At 42.8% G+C, this 19,018-nt stretch overlaps 1 protein-coding gene across 1 annotated transcript; it reads right to left on the bottom strand.

Annotated features, from left to right (window-relative positions):
• Window positions 1-2,487: 2,487 nt before the first annotated feature.
• amer1 (APC membrane recruitment protein 1) lies at window positions 2,488-14,253 on the bottom strand. The gene is made up of 3 exons (XM_062963745.1): window positions 14,162-14,253; window positions 7,532-8,865; window positions 2,488-7,009 (listed from the first exon to the last, which is right to left on the bottom strand). Exons 2-3 carry the CDS (start codon window positions 8,778-8,780, stop codon window positions 5,244-5,246), a joined length of 3,015 nt encoding a protein of 1,004 aa, XP_062819815.1. The 5' UTR covers window positions 8,781-8,865; window positions 14,162-14,253; the 3' UTR covers window positions 2,488-5,243.
• Window positions 14,254-19,018: the final 4,765 nt, after the last annotated feature.

The following is a 19,018-nucleotide window of genomic DNA, read 5'->3' as shown; positions in this document are numbered from 1 at the left end:
GCCTAGTTTCCAACAGACCTCACAACCTCTGAGGATGCTTGACATAGATGTGGGCAAAACATCAGGAAGGAGTGCTTCTGGAATATTGCTATACAGCCCGGAAAACTCACAGTAACCCAGACATTCACAAAAGTTAAACCTGCAAACGTGGAGCATCGGGAATTGAGATCTGAGCAAAGCAAAACAGAGCGGCACTGCAATTTCCTTCCTTCTGCGTCTGATGCTCTGATTGAGGCAACTATTTATTTTAACTTTAACTTCGAAAAATTTGATGGATTTTAATTACTGTATATACTTGAGTATAAGCCTAGTTTTTCAGCCCTTTTTTAGGGCTGAAAAAGCTCCCCTCGGCTTATACTTGAGTGAGGGTCCTGGCCGGCTTCTATTCAGGTCGGCTTATACTTGAGTATATAGTTATTCAGAGTTGGACAGTCTTATCTTATTAAAGTCTTATTATTATCTCAAATTGGTTTTATATAAATATTCAAAAACATTTAACCTACTGATGCCTCAAATAATGCCATTGTATTAATATCTATTTTTATTTTTAAATTTGACCCTCGTCTTATACTCGAGTCAATGAGTTTTCCCAGTTTTTGTGGTAAAATTAGGTGCCCCGGCTTATATTCAGGTCAGCTTATACTCAAGTATGTATTATATATTTTACATGTAATATTACTAATAATATTACAATATCTCGATACAGTACAATATAGTATTTTATTACCAGTATTGTACTATGCTAATAATATAATATTGTATGTAAATTTAATTTGTAAGCCACTCTGAGTCCCCTTCGGGGTGAGAAGGGCGGCATATAAATGTAGCAAATAAATAAATAAATACGGTATGATTTTTAGTGCTGTTTGTGTTTTAATGGTTGCATATTTGTATATTTAAAATTGTATACTAATGCTTTTAGGTGAAGTTGCTTTGACTCCCCTTTGGGGAGAAAAAGTGGGGAATAAATAAATATTTTAACTAGAATCACACTGGCCTTTTTTGCTGCCTCATCACACTGTTGCCTCATGTATAACAAGACACCCCTATTCCAAAAAGGCTGTTTTTAAAAGCTCTAAACTAACATCATGAGTATTAAAAACACATATAGTAGAGTCTCATTTATCCAACATAAACGGGCCGGCAGAAGCTTGGATAAGCGAATATCTTGGATAATAAGGAGGGATTAAGGAAAAGCCTATTAAACATCAAATTAGGTTATGATTTTACAAATTAAGCACCAAAACATCATGTAATACAACAAATTTGACAGAAAAAGTAGTTCAATACACAGTAATGTTATGTAGTAATTACTGTATTTACGAATTTAGCACCAAAATATCACGATATATTGAAAACATTGACTACAAAAATGGCCTGGATTATCCAGATGCTTGGATAAGCGAGGCTTGGATAAGTGAGACTCTACTGTATTTAAAATTGTATATTAATGCTTTTATGTGAAGTTGCTTTGACTCCCCTTTGGGGAGAAAAAGCGGGGAATAAATAAATATTGTAACTAGAATCACATTGGCCTTTTTTGCTGCCTCATCACACTGTTGTCTCATGTATAACAAGACCGCTAGTCCAAAAGAGCTGTTTTTAAAAGATCTGGGCCTAAAACTAACATCATGAGCAGGGGTCCCCAAACTAAGGCCCGGGGGCCAGATGCGGCCCTCCAAGGTCATTTACCTGGCCCCCACCCTCAGTTTTATAATATAATATTTTTAATATTATATTATAATATAATATATTGTATATACATATAATATTGTTAAAAATATTATGTTATACAATATAATACTAATAATAATACCATATAATATTATTAATTATATGTTATATATTACATATAATATTACAGTATAGTGGTATAGTTCAATATAGTAATATATAATGCTAATATTGTGATATGCTAATAATATAATATATTGTATGTACATACAGCTGCTCTGAGTTCCCTTCGGGGTGAGAAGGGTGGGATATAAATGTAGTAAATAAATGTAGTAAATAAATGCAGTAAATAAATAACTAATTTTAGACTTAGGCTCACCCAAAGTCTGAAATGACTTGAAGACACACAACAACAACAACAATCCTAATTAACTTGACTATTTCATTGGCCAGTAGCAGGCCCACACTTTCCATTGAAATCCTGATAGGTTTATGTTGGTCAAAAAAAAATTCATTTTTAAATATTGTATTGTTCTTTAATTGTTATTGTTGTTTTGCACTACAAATAAGACATGTGCAGTGTGCATAGGAATTAGTTCGGGTTTTTTTTTTTCAAATGATAATTCGGCCCCTCAACAGTCTGAAGGATTGTGGACCGGCCCTCGGCTTTAAAAGTTTGAGGACCCCTGATCATGAGTATTAAAAACACATACCTAGAGAGTAAGTCATCTCTTTCCCATTTGCACCGGTTAGTATTTCATGGTTCGGCAACACTGTCTTAGAAAGAGGCGCATGAATCAGAAAACAGGTGACTTTTCCGAGTTTGTATGCATCAATGTATTATAAAAGTTTCCTTTTACAAAATAACAATAGTAACAATATTTCCCATCAACTGTGTACAACCAAAATGCGACCAGACACATGTTTGCGGATGAACATTCTTGCGAGGTGATAACTCTCTTCCTCCTTCTTTTTACATACATACATACACATGACCCCCAATTCGCCCCGAATTCGGCAAGAGCTACACCCGTCATGGACGACACATTTCACGAGATGTCTTTGGCGATATGTTCAAAAGGAAAGGAAAAAAAAAAAACACAATCATCCTATAAACCCCACTAGACACCCCATCCCCACAAAACCCCTTCTTTCCCACCCACCCTTTGCCCCAAAGTATGAATCCGTGGCAGTGCGAGCATGGAAAAGTCGTGGTTTCGTGGACAAGTGCAATGCAAAATAAGAAAAAGGGTCCATTTGACTCCAATAAGTCTCTTCTCAAAGGATGCGGTGAGTATGTAGGCATTTTAAATAGCTTCAAACTATTTTAACTCAAGTCATTTTTGACTCACTATATTGTTTTGGGCTTTTAAAAGTCATTTTTACATTGCTTTACATCAGTTTGTGTTGGCGGTCTTGTAGAAAATCCCCAAGACCTCCAGATACAGCAATAAATAAGGATAAAACAATCAAACGTGGGCCATATAGGGTCCCCACCTGGCACACTTTTTTGCCACCCTTTTTGCAATTTCCCCGATAATTTCCCGGATAAGCTTTCCGCCTCAAAGGTTTCAACAATTCCCCAATGGTTTGGTGACTGGCAGTGCACGTTTTCTACTCCAAAATGCTGGTGTTTCTTGGCCACATCTCCCAAAACCATCTCCAGAAATAAGAGTTTGGCCCTCCATTTGAAAAGGGTTTCATCACCCTTTGCTTTGACTTTTGCATGGAATTTGATTTGCAATTTTTTTGGACAGCTGGCTCAATTCATGCAAGAAGACTTAGATTTGTAGGAGGTGGGTAAGAAAGAAAAAGTATTATTATTATTATTATTATTATTATTATTATTATTATTATTATTATTATCCTCATCATCATCATCTAAGAATCTCCAAGTTCTCCAACAACCATGTTTGGAGCCATGCTGGAAGACCTTAAACATTCCTAGAATTTGATGAAATGAATTGTTCTCTATTTGCGGTTTTTTACTTTCATGGAGATCCCATCATCATCATCATCATCATCATCATCATCATCATCATCATCATCATCATCATCTAGGAATCTCCAAGTTCTCCAACGACCATGTTCTGAGTCATGCTGGAAGACCTTAAAAATTCCTAGAATTTAGTGAAATAAATTGTTCTCTATTTGCTGTTTTTTACTTTCATGGAGATCCCATCATCATCATCATCATCATCATCATCATCATCTAGGAATCTCCAAGTTCTCCAATGACCATGTTGGGAGCCATGCTGGAAGACCTTAAAAACTCCTAGAATTTAGTGAAATAAATTGTTCTCTATTTGCGGTTTTTCACTTTCATAGAGATCCTATCATCATCATCATCATCATCATTATCATCATCATCTAGGAATCTCCAAGTTCTCCAACGACCATGTTCGGATCCATGCTGGAAGACCTTAAAAACTCCTAGAATTTAGTGAAATAAATTGTTCTCTATTTGCGGTTTTTCACTTTCATGTAGATCCCATCATCATCATCATCATCATCTAAGAATCTCCAAGTTCTCCAACAACCATGTTCAGAGCCATCCTGGAAGACCTTAAAAATTCCTAGAATTTAGTGAAACAAATTGTTCTCTATTTGCGGTTTTTCACTTTCATGGAGATCCCATCATCATCATCATCATCATCATCATCATCATCATCTAGGAATCTCCAAGTTCTCCAACGACCATGTTCGGAGCCATCCTGGAAGACCTTAAAAATTCCTAGAATGTAGTGAAATAAATTGTTCTCTATTTGCGGTTTTTTTACTTTCATAGAGATCCTATCATCATCATCATCATCATCATCTAGGAATCTCCAAGTTCTCCAATGACCATGTTCGGAGCCATGCTGGAAGACCTTAAAATACCTAGAATTTAGTGAAATAAATTGTTCTCTGTTTGCGGTTTTTTACTTTCATGGAGATCCCATCATCATCATCATCATCATCATCATCTAAGAATCTCCAAGTTCTCCAATGACTATGTTCGGAGTCATGCTGGAAGACCTTAAAAATTCCTAGAATTTGATGGAATAAATCATTCTCTTTTTGCAGTTTTTCACTTTCATGGAGATCCTACCCCCAGTGAATATGATGGGATGACTGTTAGCTCACTATTACATGCTTGTATATTACTTTAGGCATTGGATCTATTTATGGTGAATTCCTGTTCTACTGTCACTTCTTCTATAACCTGCAACCACTTTTTTCCTCCTCCTTCTCTAGCTTCCATTTAATTGTATGTGTGTTTATTCATTCAGTTGCCTTTGATTCTTGGTGACCTCATGGACCAGCCCATGTCAGAGCTCCTTTGGCCATGGTCAAAAAAAAGCACCACAACAAGGATTGAATCTATCCCTTTTCTGCTCTAAATTTTAAGTCAACACATCCAAATGGCCAAGTCTTGAGCCTCCCCAAAATAGCCAAACTTGCAACTTGAGCCCCGCCAAGTTATTTGGCTCTTTTGTTACATTCACAACGACATTCCCAAACCCAGCAGGGGAATTTCCCCAAATCCGGCAGATCTGATTTCAGACCTTGCCCTTACAACGGGGGCCTCAGCGTTGTGGGGCAGCCGAGACATTCTGTGCATTGACATCCATAGGTCTGTAAGAAGCCGGCTTCTCCGGGGAAGGGGCGGCATTGAAATCGAAGCTTGAGGGTCCCTCTCCCAAAGGCAGAACCCAAGCCAGTTTCCTGGCCGTATTGCCCCCCACACCCGGTCTTTGGGAGTGAAGGGGCAGGTTGGACGGCCTGGACATTGGTCTTGGCGGCGGAAACCCCATTTCCCCATCTCTGGAGGAGCTCTGCCCCAGGCCAGGCTCTTCCAGCGCACCCCAAACACTCCGCAAGGCCTGTGCGTTCAGCTCCCGGCCCCACAGTTTTGCCCCTTGCGAGGAAAACGCCTCTCCTCCGGGTACATTCTGTAGTCCTGGCCAAGAAAGGGCCCCGCCGCCGTCTACGGCTTTCCCGGCCGGAAAACTGTCCGGAGACGGAGAGCGCTTTCTGCAGCCGCTCCACGGAGACCAGATCTCGCAGGGCTTGAAGCCGTTCTTGGAGAGCTGAACACTCGCCACCTCAAACTCCAAACTATCAGTGTCGAGGGACCGGCTTCTCCGGCACGACGAAAGCGGCTCCGGCACCGGCGGACACAACTCCTGGAGGCGGAGGCGGCGGGGAAGGCTGGCGATGCCCCAACCGCAGCTTTGGAAAGAGCCGGAAAACATTCGCTCGTCACATTCAGCAAAGGATTCCTTCGGCACGAAGCAGCGATCGTCAAAGGCCTCGAAAGAAGCAGCGAGCTCCTCGCCGGTGCTCATCTCCAGGTGCTGCTCGCATTCGCCTTCCCCGTCTTGCTCCACGTCGACGATGTCGAACGTCACCATGGTGGGGAGGGCAGGGAGGTTCTGGGTGAAGGCCGACCCGGAGTCGGAGCTGCCCAGGCTTTCGGACAGGCTGGAGAAGAGGGTGCCGCTGCTGGTGAAGTCCACCAAAGCCTGGGAGAAGTTGACCGCCTGCTCCACCTCGCAGCCACCGTCTGGCTCGAGGGCTTCTCTTTGGTCCGTCCCTGCTCCGCTCGGCGGGGAGTCCCGAAAGAAAGGGTACGCCACTGGTTTTTCCATGGCCAAGCCACTCAAACCACGCGACTCAAGCACCACACGTTCCACTTCGGCATCCAAGGCGGAGTCACTTCCCATGAACTGCACGAGGCGGTTGGGGCTGTACCGTTTTTCCAGGCACAGCATCTCTTGAAGGTCTTTGCCATCCCGGCTCTCTTCCGCCTTTCCGCCCGTGACATCCTCGCAACTCAGGCAACTTTGGCTTCCCCCCAACAGGCCACCCGACTTCGTGTTACATTCGCCGTGCTGCTTTTCCCTGGGAAACGGAGCGTTGTGAAGCACCTCAAGGTGTTTCAAGGCCGGCTCCCTCTGCAACTCCCAGAACAGAAGGTGCTTTTGAATGGCAGCCATCCGCTCCTCCTCCGTCTCCATCACCTCCTTCTTCTGGCCCATCATCTGGACCAAGTCCTTCTGATCGGGGAGACCGAAGTCAAAGAAGTGGCTGACGATGTCCGGAGGGGACGCTTTGGGATCGAACCAAGGCTCCCCTCCATGAGAAGGGCTCAGGAGAGTGTCGTCGGGTTCGTAGAACTCGTACAAGGCGTCTCCGCTGTAGCTGTCCCGTGGAAGGCGGTCTTTCTTGACTTCCTCCAGACCTTCTCCGGCTTCGTCCTCAGGACCTGGAGTAGTGGAGTCATAGTAACCTTCGTCGCTATTGGGAGCAGACTCTTGCTGGTCGCTGTGCGGTGTCAAGAGGTCCACACCTTGTCAAGAAAAGAGTAAGAGATGAAGCACTAATTCAAAACAGCAAACAACCCTCTTATCATAAAAAGGTAAAGGTTTCCCCTGGCGTTAAGTCCAGTCATGTCTGACTCTGAGGGTTGGTGCTCATCTCCATTTCTAAGCCAAAGAGCCGGCGTTGTCTGTAGACACCTCCAAGGTCATGTGGCCAGCATGACTCCATGGAGTGCCGTTACCTTCCCGCCGGAGCGGTACCTATTGATCTACTCACATTTTGCATGTTTTAGAACTGCTAGGTTGGCAGGAGCTGGGGCTAACAGCGGGAGCTCAAGCCGCTCCTGGGATTTGAACCATGCAGTCATGCCAGTGGCCACATGACCTTGGAGGTGTCTATGGACAACGCCGGCTCTTCGGCTTAGAAATGGAGATGAGCACCAACCCCCAGAATCGGTCACAACTGGACTTAATGTCAGGGAAAACTTTTACCTTTACTACACCCGAGAAAACTTATTAAAAATCTATTTAAAAAAATACGAGGTGCACACCTTCCACATAGAGGCGAGTGTCCTGCTTGGCCCCATTCGCTCCTTGGAGCTCACATTCTTCCAGGTGCGTTTCATAGGCCTCTCCGGCTTTGACGGCTCCTTCCCAGACTTGCTGGAGATACTCCTCGATCTCGTCCGGCAGGGCCATCTCCTCCCCGCCGCCCTGGTAAGTCACCAGACAGGATCCCCTTTTGCCGGCATCCCGACTCCGCTCGGCCGAGGCACAGCTCCCCGCGTTGCTGTCGATATCCGGCTCGGCGATGATATCCCCGCAGCCGGTGAAAGAATCAAAGCTCTTCAGGGAGGTCACGTCGCCAAACATCAGGCTGAGCTGCTCTCCGGAGGGCACACGCGGGGGGCTGCGTTCCGGATACTCCGCCTCAAGAGCATCGGGAAGGTCACCGTACGTCGAGGAGACACAGAAGACACCGTCTGTGTCCAAATCCGCGTCTCCTCCACTCACCGCATCTCCCACAGATATGGTTTCACTTTGGGTGGGTTGTTCCTTCTCCTTTGACTCATTGGCATCTGGAGAAGCATCACTCTTCCATTCGGAACGAGGAGAAGCCCTTTTGGAGTCTTCCTTGTCCAAGGACTGGTGGGTCTTGGCACTCTTCTGTTCTTCTACTTTGGCTCGGGAATCTATAGCCCGCCATTCTTGCAGCTCGGTCTTCTCCGGCTCGGTGGCTTTGTTCTTCCGGTGGCGCCGGATGCTGTTGAAGAAGCCCTTCAGCCCCTTCTTAGGTCTGGGCAGGAACAAGGATTTATCTCCAGAAGGTTTCTTCTCGAAGCCCTCTGAACTTCCGGACAAAGAGGCTGACGGGCGGACAAAACCGATCCTCAAGTTGGCCTCCGTTGCCAAGAGTGCGCTTTGAGAGCACGGCAGCTGCGGAGAAGGGAATCCGTCCCCACGGTTGAGCAGCCCCTTGAGCGGCCCCGAGTCTTCGTAGCCGATGTCGCTGAGGCCGTCGTGCGTCTTGCTTTTACTCAGACCCTTTTTGGAAGCCGCCTTTCCTTGGCCTTTATTCTTCCCGCCAAAGAAGCTCGGCAAGGTGCAGATGCTCCTCTTGCCCCCAAAGAGCTTGAAGGCCGTTTTCTTCAGTTTGCCTTGCGGGCGACTCGGCTCGGCCGTGGCCAAGGAAGGGTCCGAGAGGCCGTCGGCCGCCCCGTTCTCCTCTTGCGGACCCTGGCCGGCCTCCTCGACGGCTCCCGATTTCGGCTCCAAGCGGGCACTTTCGGCAGCATCCATCCCAGCGTGAATATTTCAATGGGAACAGAATATTCCTGCAGCCACATCTTCTGCAAGGTGTCTCCACAAAACCATAGTCGCTGTCCTGAAATTTAAAAAAAGAGGAGAATTGGAAACCAGCAACAACCGACTGAAGGTGCATCTACAACAAGCAATTTGACCCTGCATTTACTCAATAGAATCCTGGAAGCTGTAGTCTGACAAAGCCTTCTCTCCTATTATTATTATTGACACAACAACATTGTATGACACAGCAAACAAGATAGATATGCTGGATTTCGTATCACAAAATCCCAAGTCGAACACTTCCCAAGTGTCTAGGACTGTGTGATGTATTTTCATTATTATTATTATTATTATTATTATTAATAATTATTGTATGACACAACAAGCAAGATAGATATGCTGGATTTCGTATCACAAAATCACAAGTCGAACACTTCCCAAGTGTCTAGGACTGTGTGATGTATTTTCATTATTATTATTATTATTAATAATAATTATTGTATGACACAACAAGCAAGATAGATATGCTGGATTTCGTATCACAAAATCACAAGTCAAACACTTCCCAAGTGTCTAGGACTGTGTGATGTATTTTCATCATTATTATTATTATTAATAATAATTATTGTATGACACAACAAGCAAGATAGATATGCTGGATTTCGTATCACAAAATCACAAGTCGAACACTTCCCAAGTGTCTAGGACTGTGTGATGTATTTTCATTATTATTATTATTAATAATAATAATTATTGTATGACACAACAAGCAAGATAGATATGCTGGATTTCGTATCACAAAATCACAAGTCAAACACTTCCCAAGTGTCTAGGACTGTGTGATGTATTTTCATTTTCATTATTATTATTAATTATTGTATGACACAACAAGCAAGATAGATATGCTGGATTTCATATCACAAAATCACAAGTCAAACACTTCCCAAGTGTCTAGGACTGTGTGATGTATTTTCATTATTATTATTATTATTATTATTATTATTATTATTAATTATTGTATGACACAACAAGCAAGATAGATATGCTGGATTTCGTATCACAAAATCACAAGTCAAACACTTCCCAAGTGTCTAGGACTGTGTGATGTATTTTCATTTTCATTATTATTATTAATTATTGGACTGTGTGATGTATTTTCATTATTATTATTATTAATAATAATAATTATTGTATGACACAACAAGCAAGATAGATATGCTAGATTTCGTATCACAAAATCACAAGTCAAACACTTCCCAAGTGTCTAGGACTGTGTGATGTATTTTCATTTTCATTATTATTATTAATTATTGTATGACACAACAAGCAAGATAGATATGCTGGATTTCATATCACAAAATCACAAGTCAAACACTTCCCAAGTGTCTAGGACTGTGTGATGTATTTTCATCATCATTATTATTATTATTATTATTATTATTATTATTATTATTATTATTATTATTAATTATTGTATGACACAACAAGCAAGATAGATATGCTGGATTTCGTATCACAAAATCACAAGTTGAACACTTCCCAAGTGTCTAGGACTGTGTGATGTATTTTCATATGATGCGTGCAGATCCCAGCAGGGTGGCCTTTTGCAGTTGGCAGATCGTGATTTTGTCAATGCCTATTGTTTCCAAATGCCAGCTGAGATCTTTTGGCACGGCACCCAATTATTATTATTATTACAGTAGAGTCTCACTTATCCAACATAAACGGGCCGGCAGAATGTTGGATAAGCGAATATGTTAGATAATAAGGAATTAAGGAAAAGCCTATTAAACAACAAATGAGGTTATGATTTTACAAATTAAGCACCAAAACATCATGTTATACAACACATTTGACAGAAAAAGTAGTTCAATAGGCAGTAAAACTACGTAGTGATTACTGTATTTACGAATTTAGCACCAAAATATCACGATGTATTGAAAACATTGATTACAAAAATGCGTTGGATAATCCAGAACGTTGAATAAGCGAGTGTTGGATAAGTGAGACTCTACTGTATTATTGTTATTATTAATGGTATTATTATTATTAACATTGTGGCTGGGTGGCCATCTGTCAGGTGTGCTTTTGGTGCACAAAGGCAGAAGAGGGTTGGACTAAATGGCCCAAGGGGTCTCTTCCAACTCTTATTATTATTATTATTATTATTAGTCGTAGTAGTAGTAGCATTGTTGTTGTTGTTATTATTATTATTATGATTAACATTGAGGCTGTGTGGCCATCTGTCAGGTGTGCTTTGCTTGTGCTTTTGGTGCACAAAGGCAGAAAGGGGTTGGGCTAAATGGCCCAACCTTCTTTATTATTTTTATGATGATGATGACGATTATTATTATTATTAACATTCTGTATTTGTTCCCGTTTGGGGCATTAAGCCGTGGCACTTGACATGGTGTCAAACTGCATTAATACTACAGTGTAGAAGCGGTCCTAGGGAAGACACAGGGATCGAATCCACAAATCCGAAACGGTCACCCTGAAGCCCTATTGGCTGGGACAATTGCAGATGCAACCCACCCGCCTGATATCCTGCCGCACCCATTTGATTCCATGAAAATCGGCTTGAAGTCATCAGCAGAGCCTCATCCCTCCGGATTAAAGTACGGGAATCCTGGGAGTTGTAGTTCTGCAAGGGCTTTGAATATAAATCCCAGGAAGGGGGAGTATGGGAATCCTGGGAGATGTAGTTTTGCAATGGCTTTGACTACAAATCCCTGGAAGAGGAAGTATGGGAATCCTGGGAGTTGTAGTTTAGCAAGGCCTTCAGCTCCTTCCCCAAACCATAAATCCCAGGAAGGGGGAGTATGGGAATCCTGGGAGTTGTAGTTTTGCAAGGGCTTCGGCCCCTTCCCCAAACTATAAATCCCTGGAAGGGAGAGTATGGGAATCCTGGGAGTTGTAGTTTAGCAATGGCTTTAAGTATAAATCCCTGGGAGAGGAAGTATGGGAATCCTGGGAGTTGTAGTTTAGCAATGGCTTTAAGTATAAATCCCTGGGAGAGGAAGTATGGGAATCCTGGGAGTTGTAGTTTAGCAAGGCCTTCAGCTCCTTCCCCAAACCATAAATCCCAGGAAGGGGGAGTATGGGAATCCTGGGAGATGTAGTTTTGCAATGGCTTTGACTACTAATCCCTGGAAGAGGAAGTATGGGAATCCTGGGAGTTGTAGTTTAGCAAGGCCTTCAGCTCCTTCCCCAAACCATAAATCCCAGGAAGGGGGAGTATGGGAATGCTGGGAGTTGTAGTTTTGCAAGGGCTTCGGCCCCTTCCCCAAACTATAAATCCCTGGAAGGGAGAGTATGGGAATCCTGGGAGTTGTAGTTTAGCAATGGCTTTAAGTATAAATCCCTGGGAGAGGAAGTATGGGAATCCTGGGAGTTGTAGTTTAGCAAGGCCTTCACTCCTTCCCCAAACTATAAATCCCTGGAAGGGGGAGTATGGGAATCCAGGGACTTGTAGTTTAGCAATGGCTTTAAGTATAAATCCCTGGAAGGGGGAGTATGGGAATCCTGGGAGTTGTAGCTCTGCAAGGGCTTCAGCTCCTTCCCCAAACTATAAATCCTTGGAAGGAGGAGTATGGGAATCCTGGGAGTTGTAGTTTAGCAAGGCCTTCAGCTCCTTCCCCAAACTATAAATCCCAGGAAGTTGTAGTTCTGCAATGGCTTTGACTATAAATCCCTGGAAGGGGGAGTATGGGAATCCTGGGAGTTGTAGTTTAGCAATGGCTTTAAGTATAAATCCCTGGGAGAGGAAGTATGGGAATCCTGGGAGTTGTAGTTTAGCAAGGCCTTCAGCTCCTTCCCCAAACTATAAATCCCTGGTAGGGGGGGTACGGGAATCCTGGGAGATGTAGTTTAGCAATGGCTTTAAGTATAAATCCCTGGAAGGGAGAGTATGGGAATCCAGGGACTTGTAGTTTAGCAATGGCTTTAAGTATAAATCCCTGGGAGAGGAAGTATGGGAATCCTGGGAGTTGTAGTTTAGCAAGGCCTTCAGCTCCTTCCCCAAACTATAAATCCCTGGAAGGGGGAGTACGGGAATCCAGGGAGTTGTAGTTGAGCAATGGCTTTAAGTATAAATCCCTGGAAGGGGGAGTATGGGAATCCAGGGAGTTGTAGTTGAGCAAGGGCTTCATCCCCTTCCCCAAACTATAAATCCTTGGAAGGAGGAGTATGGGAATCCTGGGAGTTGTAGTTTTGCAATGGCTTTGACTATAAATCCCTGGAAGGGGGAGTATGGCAATCCTGGGAGTTGTAGTTTTGCAAGGGCTTCGGCCCCTTCCCCAAACTATAAATCCCAGGAAGTTGTAGTTCTGCAATGGCTTTGACTATAAATCCCTGGAAGGAGGAGTATGGGAATCCTTGGAGTTGTAGTTTAGCAAGGGCTTCAGCTCCTTCCCCAAACTATAAATCCCTGGAAGGAGGAGTATGGGAATCCAGGGAGTTGTAGTTTAGCAAGGCCTTCAGCTCCTTCCCCAAACTATAAATCCCTGGAAGGGGGAGTACGGGAATCCTGGGAGTTGTAGTTTTGCAATGACTTTGAATATAAATCCCTGGAAGGGGGAGTATGGGAATCCTGGGAGTTGTAGTTCTGCAAGGGCTTCAGCTCCTTCCCCAAACTATAAATCCCAGGAAGTTGTAGTTCTGCAATGGCTTTGACTATAAATCCCTGGAAGGGGGAGTATGGGAATCCTGGGAGTTGTAGCTCTGCAAGGGCTTCAGCTCCTTCCCCAAACTATAAATCCCTGGAAGGAGGAGTATGGGAATCCTGGGAGTTGTAGTTTTGCAGGGGCTTCAGCTCCTTCCCCAAACTATAAATCCCAGGAAGTTGTAGTTCTGCAATGGCTTTGACTATAAATCCCTGGAAGGAGGAGTATGGGAATCCTGGAAGTTGTAGTTTAGCAAGGCCTTCAGCTCCTTCCCCAAACTATAAATCCCAGGAAGTTGTAGTTCTGCAATGGCTTTGACTATAAATCCCTGGAAGGGGGAGTATGGCAATCCTGGGAGTTGTAGTTCTGCAAGGCCTTCGGCCCCTTCCCCAAACTATAAATCCCTGGAAGGTGAGAGAAAAGGAGGCCAAGGGTGCTGTGTTCCTTGCAATAAGGCCTTCGCACGAGCCACGACACGCGTGTCAGCCAAAGCCAGGGAAGGGCTGAAGGCGGGGGGGGGGGGGGGTTGAGAGAGGAGCAGCTTTGGAGGGACAAAAGCGAGGCGTTCCCACGATCCGCGGCACTTAGGCCCAAGGAAGGAAGGCGGGGCGGGGAGGGGCGGACAAAGGCGCGGGGAGGGGGAGGGGCTTGGAAAGGGTCTGGGGGGAGAAAGCGGACCCCAAAAGCCCCCCCGCAGCAGGGAAAACTCACCCCCAGACGCAGTCCCCGCTTTACGACGCTGCCTCGCCCGCCCGCCTCGCCTCGCCTCGCCTCCCTGGGAAAATAGAGAGAGCGCCAGGGCGGGGCTACGTTGCCAGCTCCACGGCGTCCCCATTGGCTGGCGGGAGTGACGAGCGCCCGATTTCAACCAATCAGAGCCCGGCGTTGCCTCTCCCTCCTTCCCCTTGCCTGCCGCTTAGGGTTCATCCAGATGCAGCCTGACCCCGGCTGAACCGCCCTCCCCGGGCTCCCTTTGGATTCATATGTGAAGCCCTCCTTGGCTTTGAAATAGTTGAGACAGTTGGACAACTTCAACAGAAAGGAACAAAATCTGGCCACTAGTATTGAAAAACTCAAAAACCAGAACAGTAAATAAAGACATGGGAACCAAAGGCAGCTAACGACTCTGAGCAAAGGATGCCCCCAGGCAGGAAGGCAGGACATGAAGCTATTCAATGCTAATTAAGGTGATCAGCACTTTTAATCTTGTACCCATTATTCTGGCCCAGCCCAGTTTTATTGTGTTTTAGCGTATTGTTTATTGCTTGTTGTTTATACTGTTTGAATTGTTTTTAATTTGCCTTTTGTTTTGTATTGTTATACAGTAGAGTCTCACTTATCCAACACTCGCTTATCCAACGTTCTGGATTATCCAACACATTTTTGTACTCAATGTTTTCAATACATCATGATATTTCGGTGCTAAATTCATAAATACAGTAATTACAACATAACATTACTGCGTATTGAACTACTTTTTCTGACAAATTTGTTGTATAACATGATGTTTTGGTGCTTAATTTGTAAAATCATAACCTAATGTGATGTTTAATAGGCTTTTCCTTAATCTCTCTTTATTATCCAAGCTTCTGCCGGCCCGTTTATGTTGGATAAGTGAGACTCTACTGTATTTACATAAAGCTCAAATTCAAGATAAGACTGTCCAACTCTGATCAAATCATTATTCTCATCTTCTTCAATATAAATGTGCTTATGTATCCTTTTAATAACAATAGAGTAAAATAATACATGTAATAATAATAATAATAATAATAATAAATACAGGAAAATAATACAAGTAATAATAGATAGAGTAAAATAATAAATGCAATAATACAGTAGAGTCTGACTTATCCAACATAAACAGGCCGGCAGAACATTGGATGAGCAAATATGTTGGATAATAAGGAGGGATTAAGGAAAAGCCTATTAAACATCAAATTAGGTTATGATTTTACAAATTAAGCACCAAAACATCATGTTATGCAACAAATTTGACAGAAAAAGTAGTTCAATACAAAATAATGCTATGTAGTAATTACTGTATTTACGAATTTAGCACCAAAATATCATCATTTATTGAAAACATTGAGTACAAAAATGCATTGGATAATCCAGAATGTTGGATAAGCAAGTGTTGGATAAGTGAGACCCAACTGTAATAATAATAATAATAAGATCAGAGTGAAATAATAAATTTATTATTAATAATAATAAAAAATAGAGCAAAATAAATGTAATAGTAGCAACAATAATAGAGAAAAATAATAAATGTACCATATATTCTCGAGTATAAGCTGACCCAAATATAAGCCAACCAGGATCCTCACCCGAGTATAAGCCGAGGGGGGCTTTTTCAGTCTTAAAAAAAGGGCTGAAAAACTAGGCTTATATGTTCAGCAGCTCAGCGCTTCAACACACTGCGCCACCGGGGGTTCCAATTTAATCAAATGCACATTTAAATAGCCAGGTTTTCAGATGTTTACGGAATGTGGCTAGGGAGATCGATTGGCATTCGCGCTATTTGGAATAATTATAATCTTTTTATAAAGTATGATCTTCCTGAGAAGAGTTTAAAACACGATGGAGTCCATCTTCTCCTTCGTGGTAAATATCCACGAGTATTCTTGCAAGACAACTTAGGTTTCTCCATTGTTAGACTGATATCCCTGGTTTTCTCTCAGAACAGTTAGGAACAAAGATTATGCCAATGAAGAAAATATATAGCAGATCTCCAGAAATGTTATTTCAGTTGGCCAAAAAAAAAAAAAAAAATCTAACCTCCCATGAAATATACTGCTTTTAAATCATGCTCTCAAGAGACCAAAAAATAAGTAGTCTTCGTTAAAAGTTAACATAGTTGATTTATTTCCAAAACTTCATGTATTCAGCATACAGGCACATTTGCTTATTGGTTCAAAGTTTAAACAGTCTGTTGTTGAAGCATTCTGTTTCAGCCTCTTCTCTGTTGCATACGTAGAGTCAAGGGAAAAACTGCATACCAATATAGTCAGCAATCTCAATTATATACATAACAAATAACTAGTAAAGCAGCCTTGTAGAAGTTTGTGATTTCCAACCCTCTGAGCATAATAATCGCCAAGGATTTGGGAACATTTTGCTCTTGCTGCACCCTAGTCCATTCACCTTTGTCATTTCTTTTTTTCAAGAACACAAAGTAACAGGGGAAATAACAATGCAACACATTCTGCAACAAACCATTTTGGTTATATTGTAACACGTAATCCGCAACAATATATATGTGTTTATGTATGTATATGTATAATAAACACAGGCAACATTTTTCCCCCAAAAAAAGTAACATTCTAAGCTCCTTGCAAGACTATGTTTCATTGCTGTTCTTCTTCCCGAATTCTTTCTTGTCCTGGGAATCAGTTTGGCACTGGAATTGAGCAGCAGTCTTTGAAGGCTACATTCAATACTTTGTCATACTTTGGCCATATCATGAGAAGACACGATCCACTAGAAAAAGGCAATAAGGGGCTTGGCTTAGCAGACTAAACCGTTGTGCTGCAGAAAAATCTGTTGAAGTGTGGATGATTGTATATAGTTGTTTAAATGTAATTGAGTTATAGTGTTGCAATGTGAGCTGGAGATTGCATCATGCACTGTCTGCTGTCCACTATGCGAGTGTGTAAAGAGTTAACTGCGTATTGCATCAGACAGCAGAGGTGGTTATAAATAGCTCCCTGTGTTATCTGTTCTCCTCTCTGCCCTCTACTCTCTGCTCTCTGCACTCTGTCTGTATATATCGTCTTGAGAGTTTTCCGTTTGTTAGTAAACCTTTTGTAGATAGCCAAACAGGCTTCAGCCTCTTTATTGGTGCCAGTGATCTTCCGCTGCATGTGTGTTTATCCAAACCGCGCGCTCTGACAAAATCCTGCTGATCGAAAGTTCAGCAGTTCGAGCCCGGGTCGGGGTGAGCACCCGCTGTTAGCCCCAGCTCACCTGCCCAGGTTGAACGCAGAAATGCGAGTGGATAAATAAGTACCGCTTTTAGCGAGTAATAAAGGCACCCTTAAGGACATCTATCAGAGGAAAATTCCTCGCCATGGAAGATGGAGCGACAACACACAGACTCCTGGATGCCGGAAATAAAATGAGAAAAAACGGCCTTTACCTCTGTTTGTGTTGTCTGTCCTTGTTAATTGTATAATCGGCATTGAATGTTTGTAATTCAATTGTAAGCTGCTCCTCTTTGGGGCGAGAAGGGCAGGGTATAAATACTGTAAATAAATAATACTTGGCAAGGCAGAAAGCAGTAGGAAAAGAGGAAGGCCCCATTACAAAGAGATTGACTCCATGAGGATGCCACAGCCCCGAGTTTTCAAGACCTGAGCAGTGCAGTAGATGCATGGGATTCCTATATTTATTATTTATTTACAGTATTTATATTCCGTATTTCTCAGATCACATTGCACACATATAATGCAAACATTCAATGCCATATAACATAGAACAGAGACAGAGACAAACGCAGGCACGGGCTGGCGTCAAACTCATGACCTCTTGGTCAGAGTGATTTGTTGCAGCTGGCTGCTAACCAGCCTGTGCCACAGCCCGGCCTCTCATTTATGTGTATGTGTTGCCTCCAACATATGGTGACACAATACATTTAACAGGGTTTTCTTAGGCAAGGAACACCCAGAGGTAGTTTTGTTCTTTCTGTTGGTGGTCTCCCATCCAAGTCCTAACCAGTGCTTGCCCTGCTCAGTTTCCGAACAGAATTTAGTGCCTTCAGGGCATTTAGTTCCCTCTCATTTACAGCAATCTCATAAGACAAAATTGCAAGAAAAACCAGTCTACTTGTCCTGGTGACATTTCCTTAACCCTTACTTATTAAAGGTATAACGAACAGTATAAGAAAAAATGCAGATCAGGAAAAACAGTCCAGAGGTAAACCAATTAAATGCATTGCTACCCAAAATATTGAGTCCTTTGTCATTGTTTTCTGCACCGAAGGGTTTTCCAACTTGTGTCAGAAGGCATGGCGCTTCTTTAAAGTTAAAAAAAAATTACAAACATGAAGGGATCCAAGCATAGTTTGGGTCAGAGTTTGACTCGACAGTGTATGTGTACGTTTTGTATGTTTCATGTGTTTTGATATGGTCAAAACTGACTAATCAATAAAGAGTTTTTGCTGACTCGACAGTGGCACCTGCCGGTTGGGACGGGCTGCATTTGCAATGTCTTCTTTTAAAAATAGCTCACAATCCATTCCAGGATTATGTGAAGTGGGCATTATTATTGCTTAAGGCCGAAACAGATGTTCTGCATTGCAGCCATTGCTCGGCCCATAATATTAGTCCAGCTTTGGAGTTGACTAGTCCTCAAGACATCCTAGCCAGCAGACGTTGGTGCGTCGGCTATTCTGGCCACACGTCGGATGGTGTATTTTGCCCTTTATTTATCCAGCAGTCCCACCATCCCTCCATCCCATTATAAGAACAGATCCAATGTGCAGATTTGATAAATGTGGATTTGATATGGGTTTGAATGGAACTGTATGAAAGGAATGAATGAATGAGAGCTAAATCTGAAGATTAA

The sequence above is a fragment of the Anolis carolinensis genome, unplaced genomic scaffold (genome assembly GCF_035594765.1).
Source record: "Anolis carolinensis isolate JA03-04 unplaced genomic scaffold, rAnoCar3.1.pri scaffold_12, whole genome shotgun sequence".
Lineage (NCBI taxonomy): Eukaryota > Metazoa > Chordata > Lepidosauria > Squamata > Dactyloidae > Anolis > Anolis carolinensis.
The sequence above is the reverse complement of the archived record's forward strand: the minus strand, read 5'-3'. Positions and strand labels throughout refer to the sequence as shown.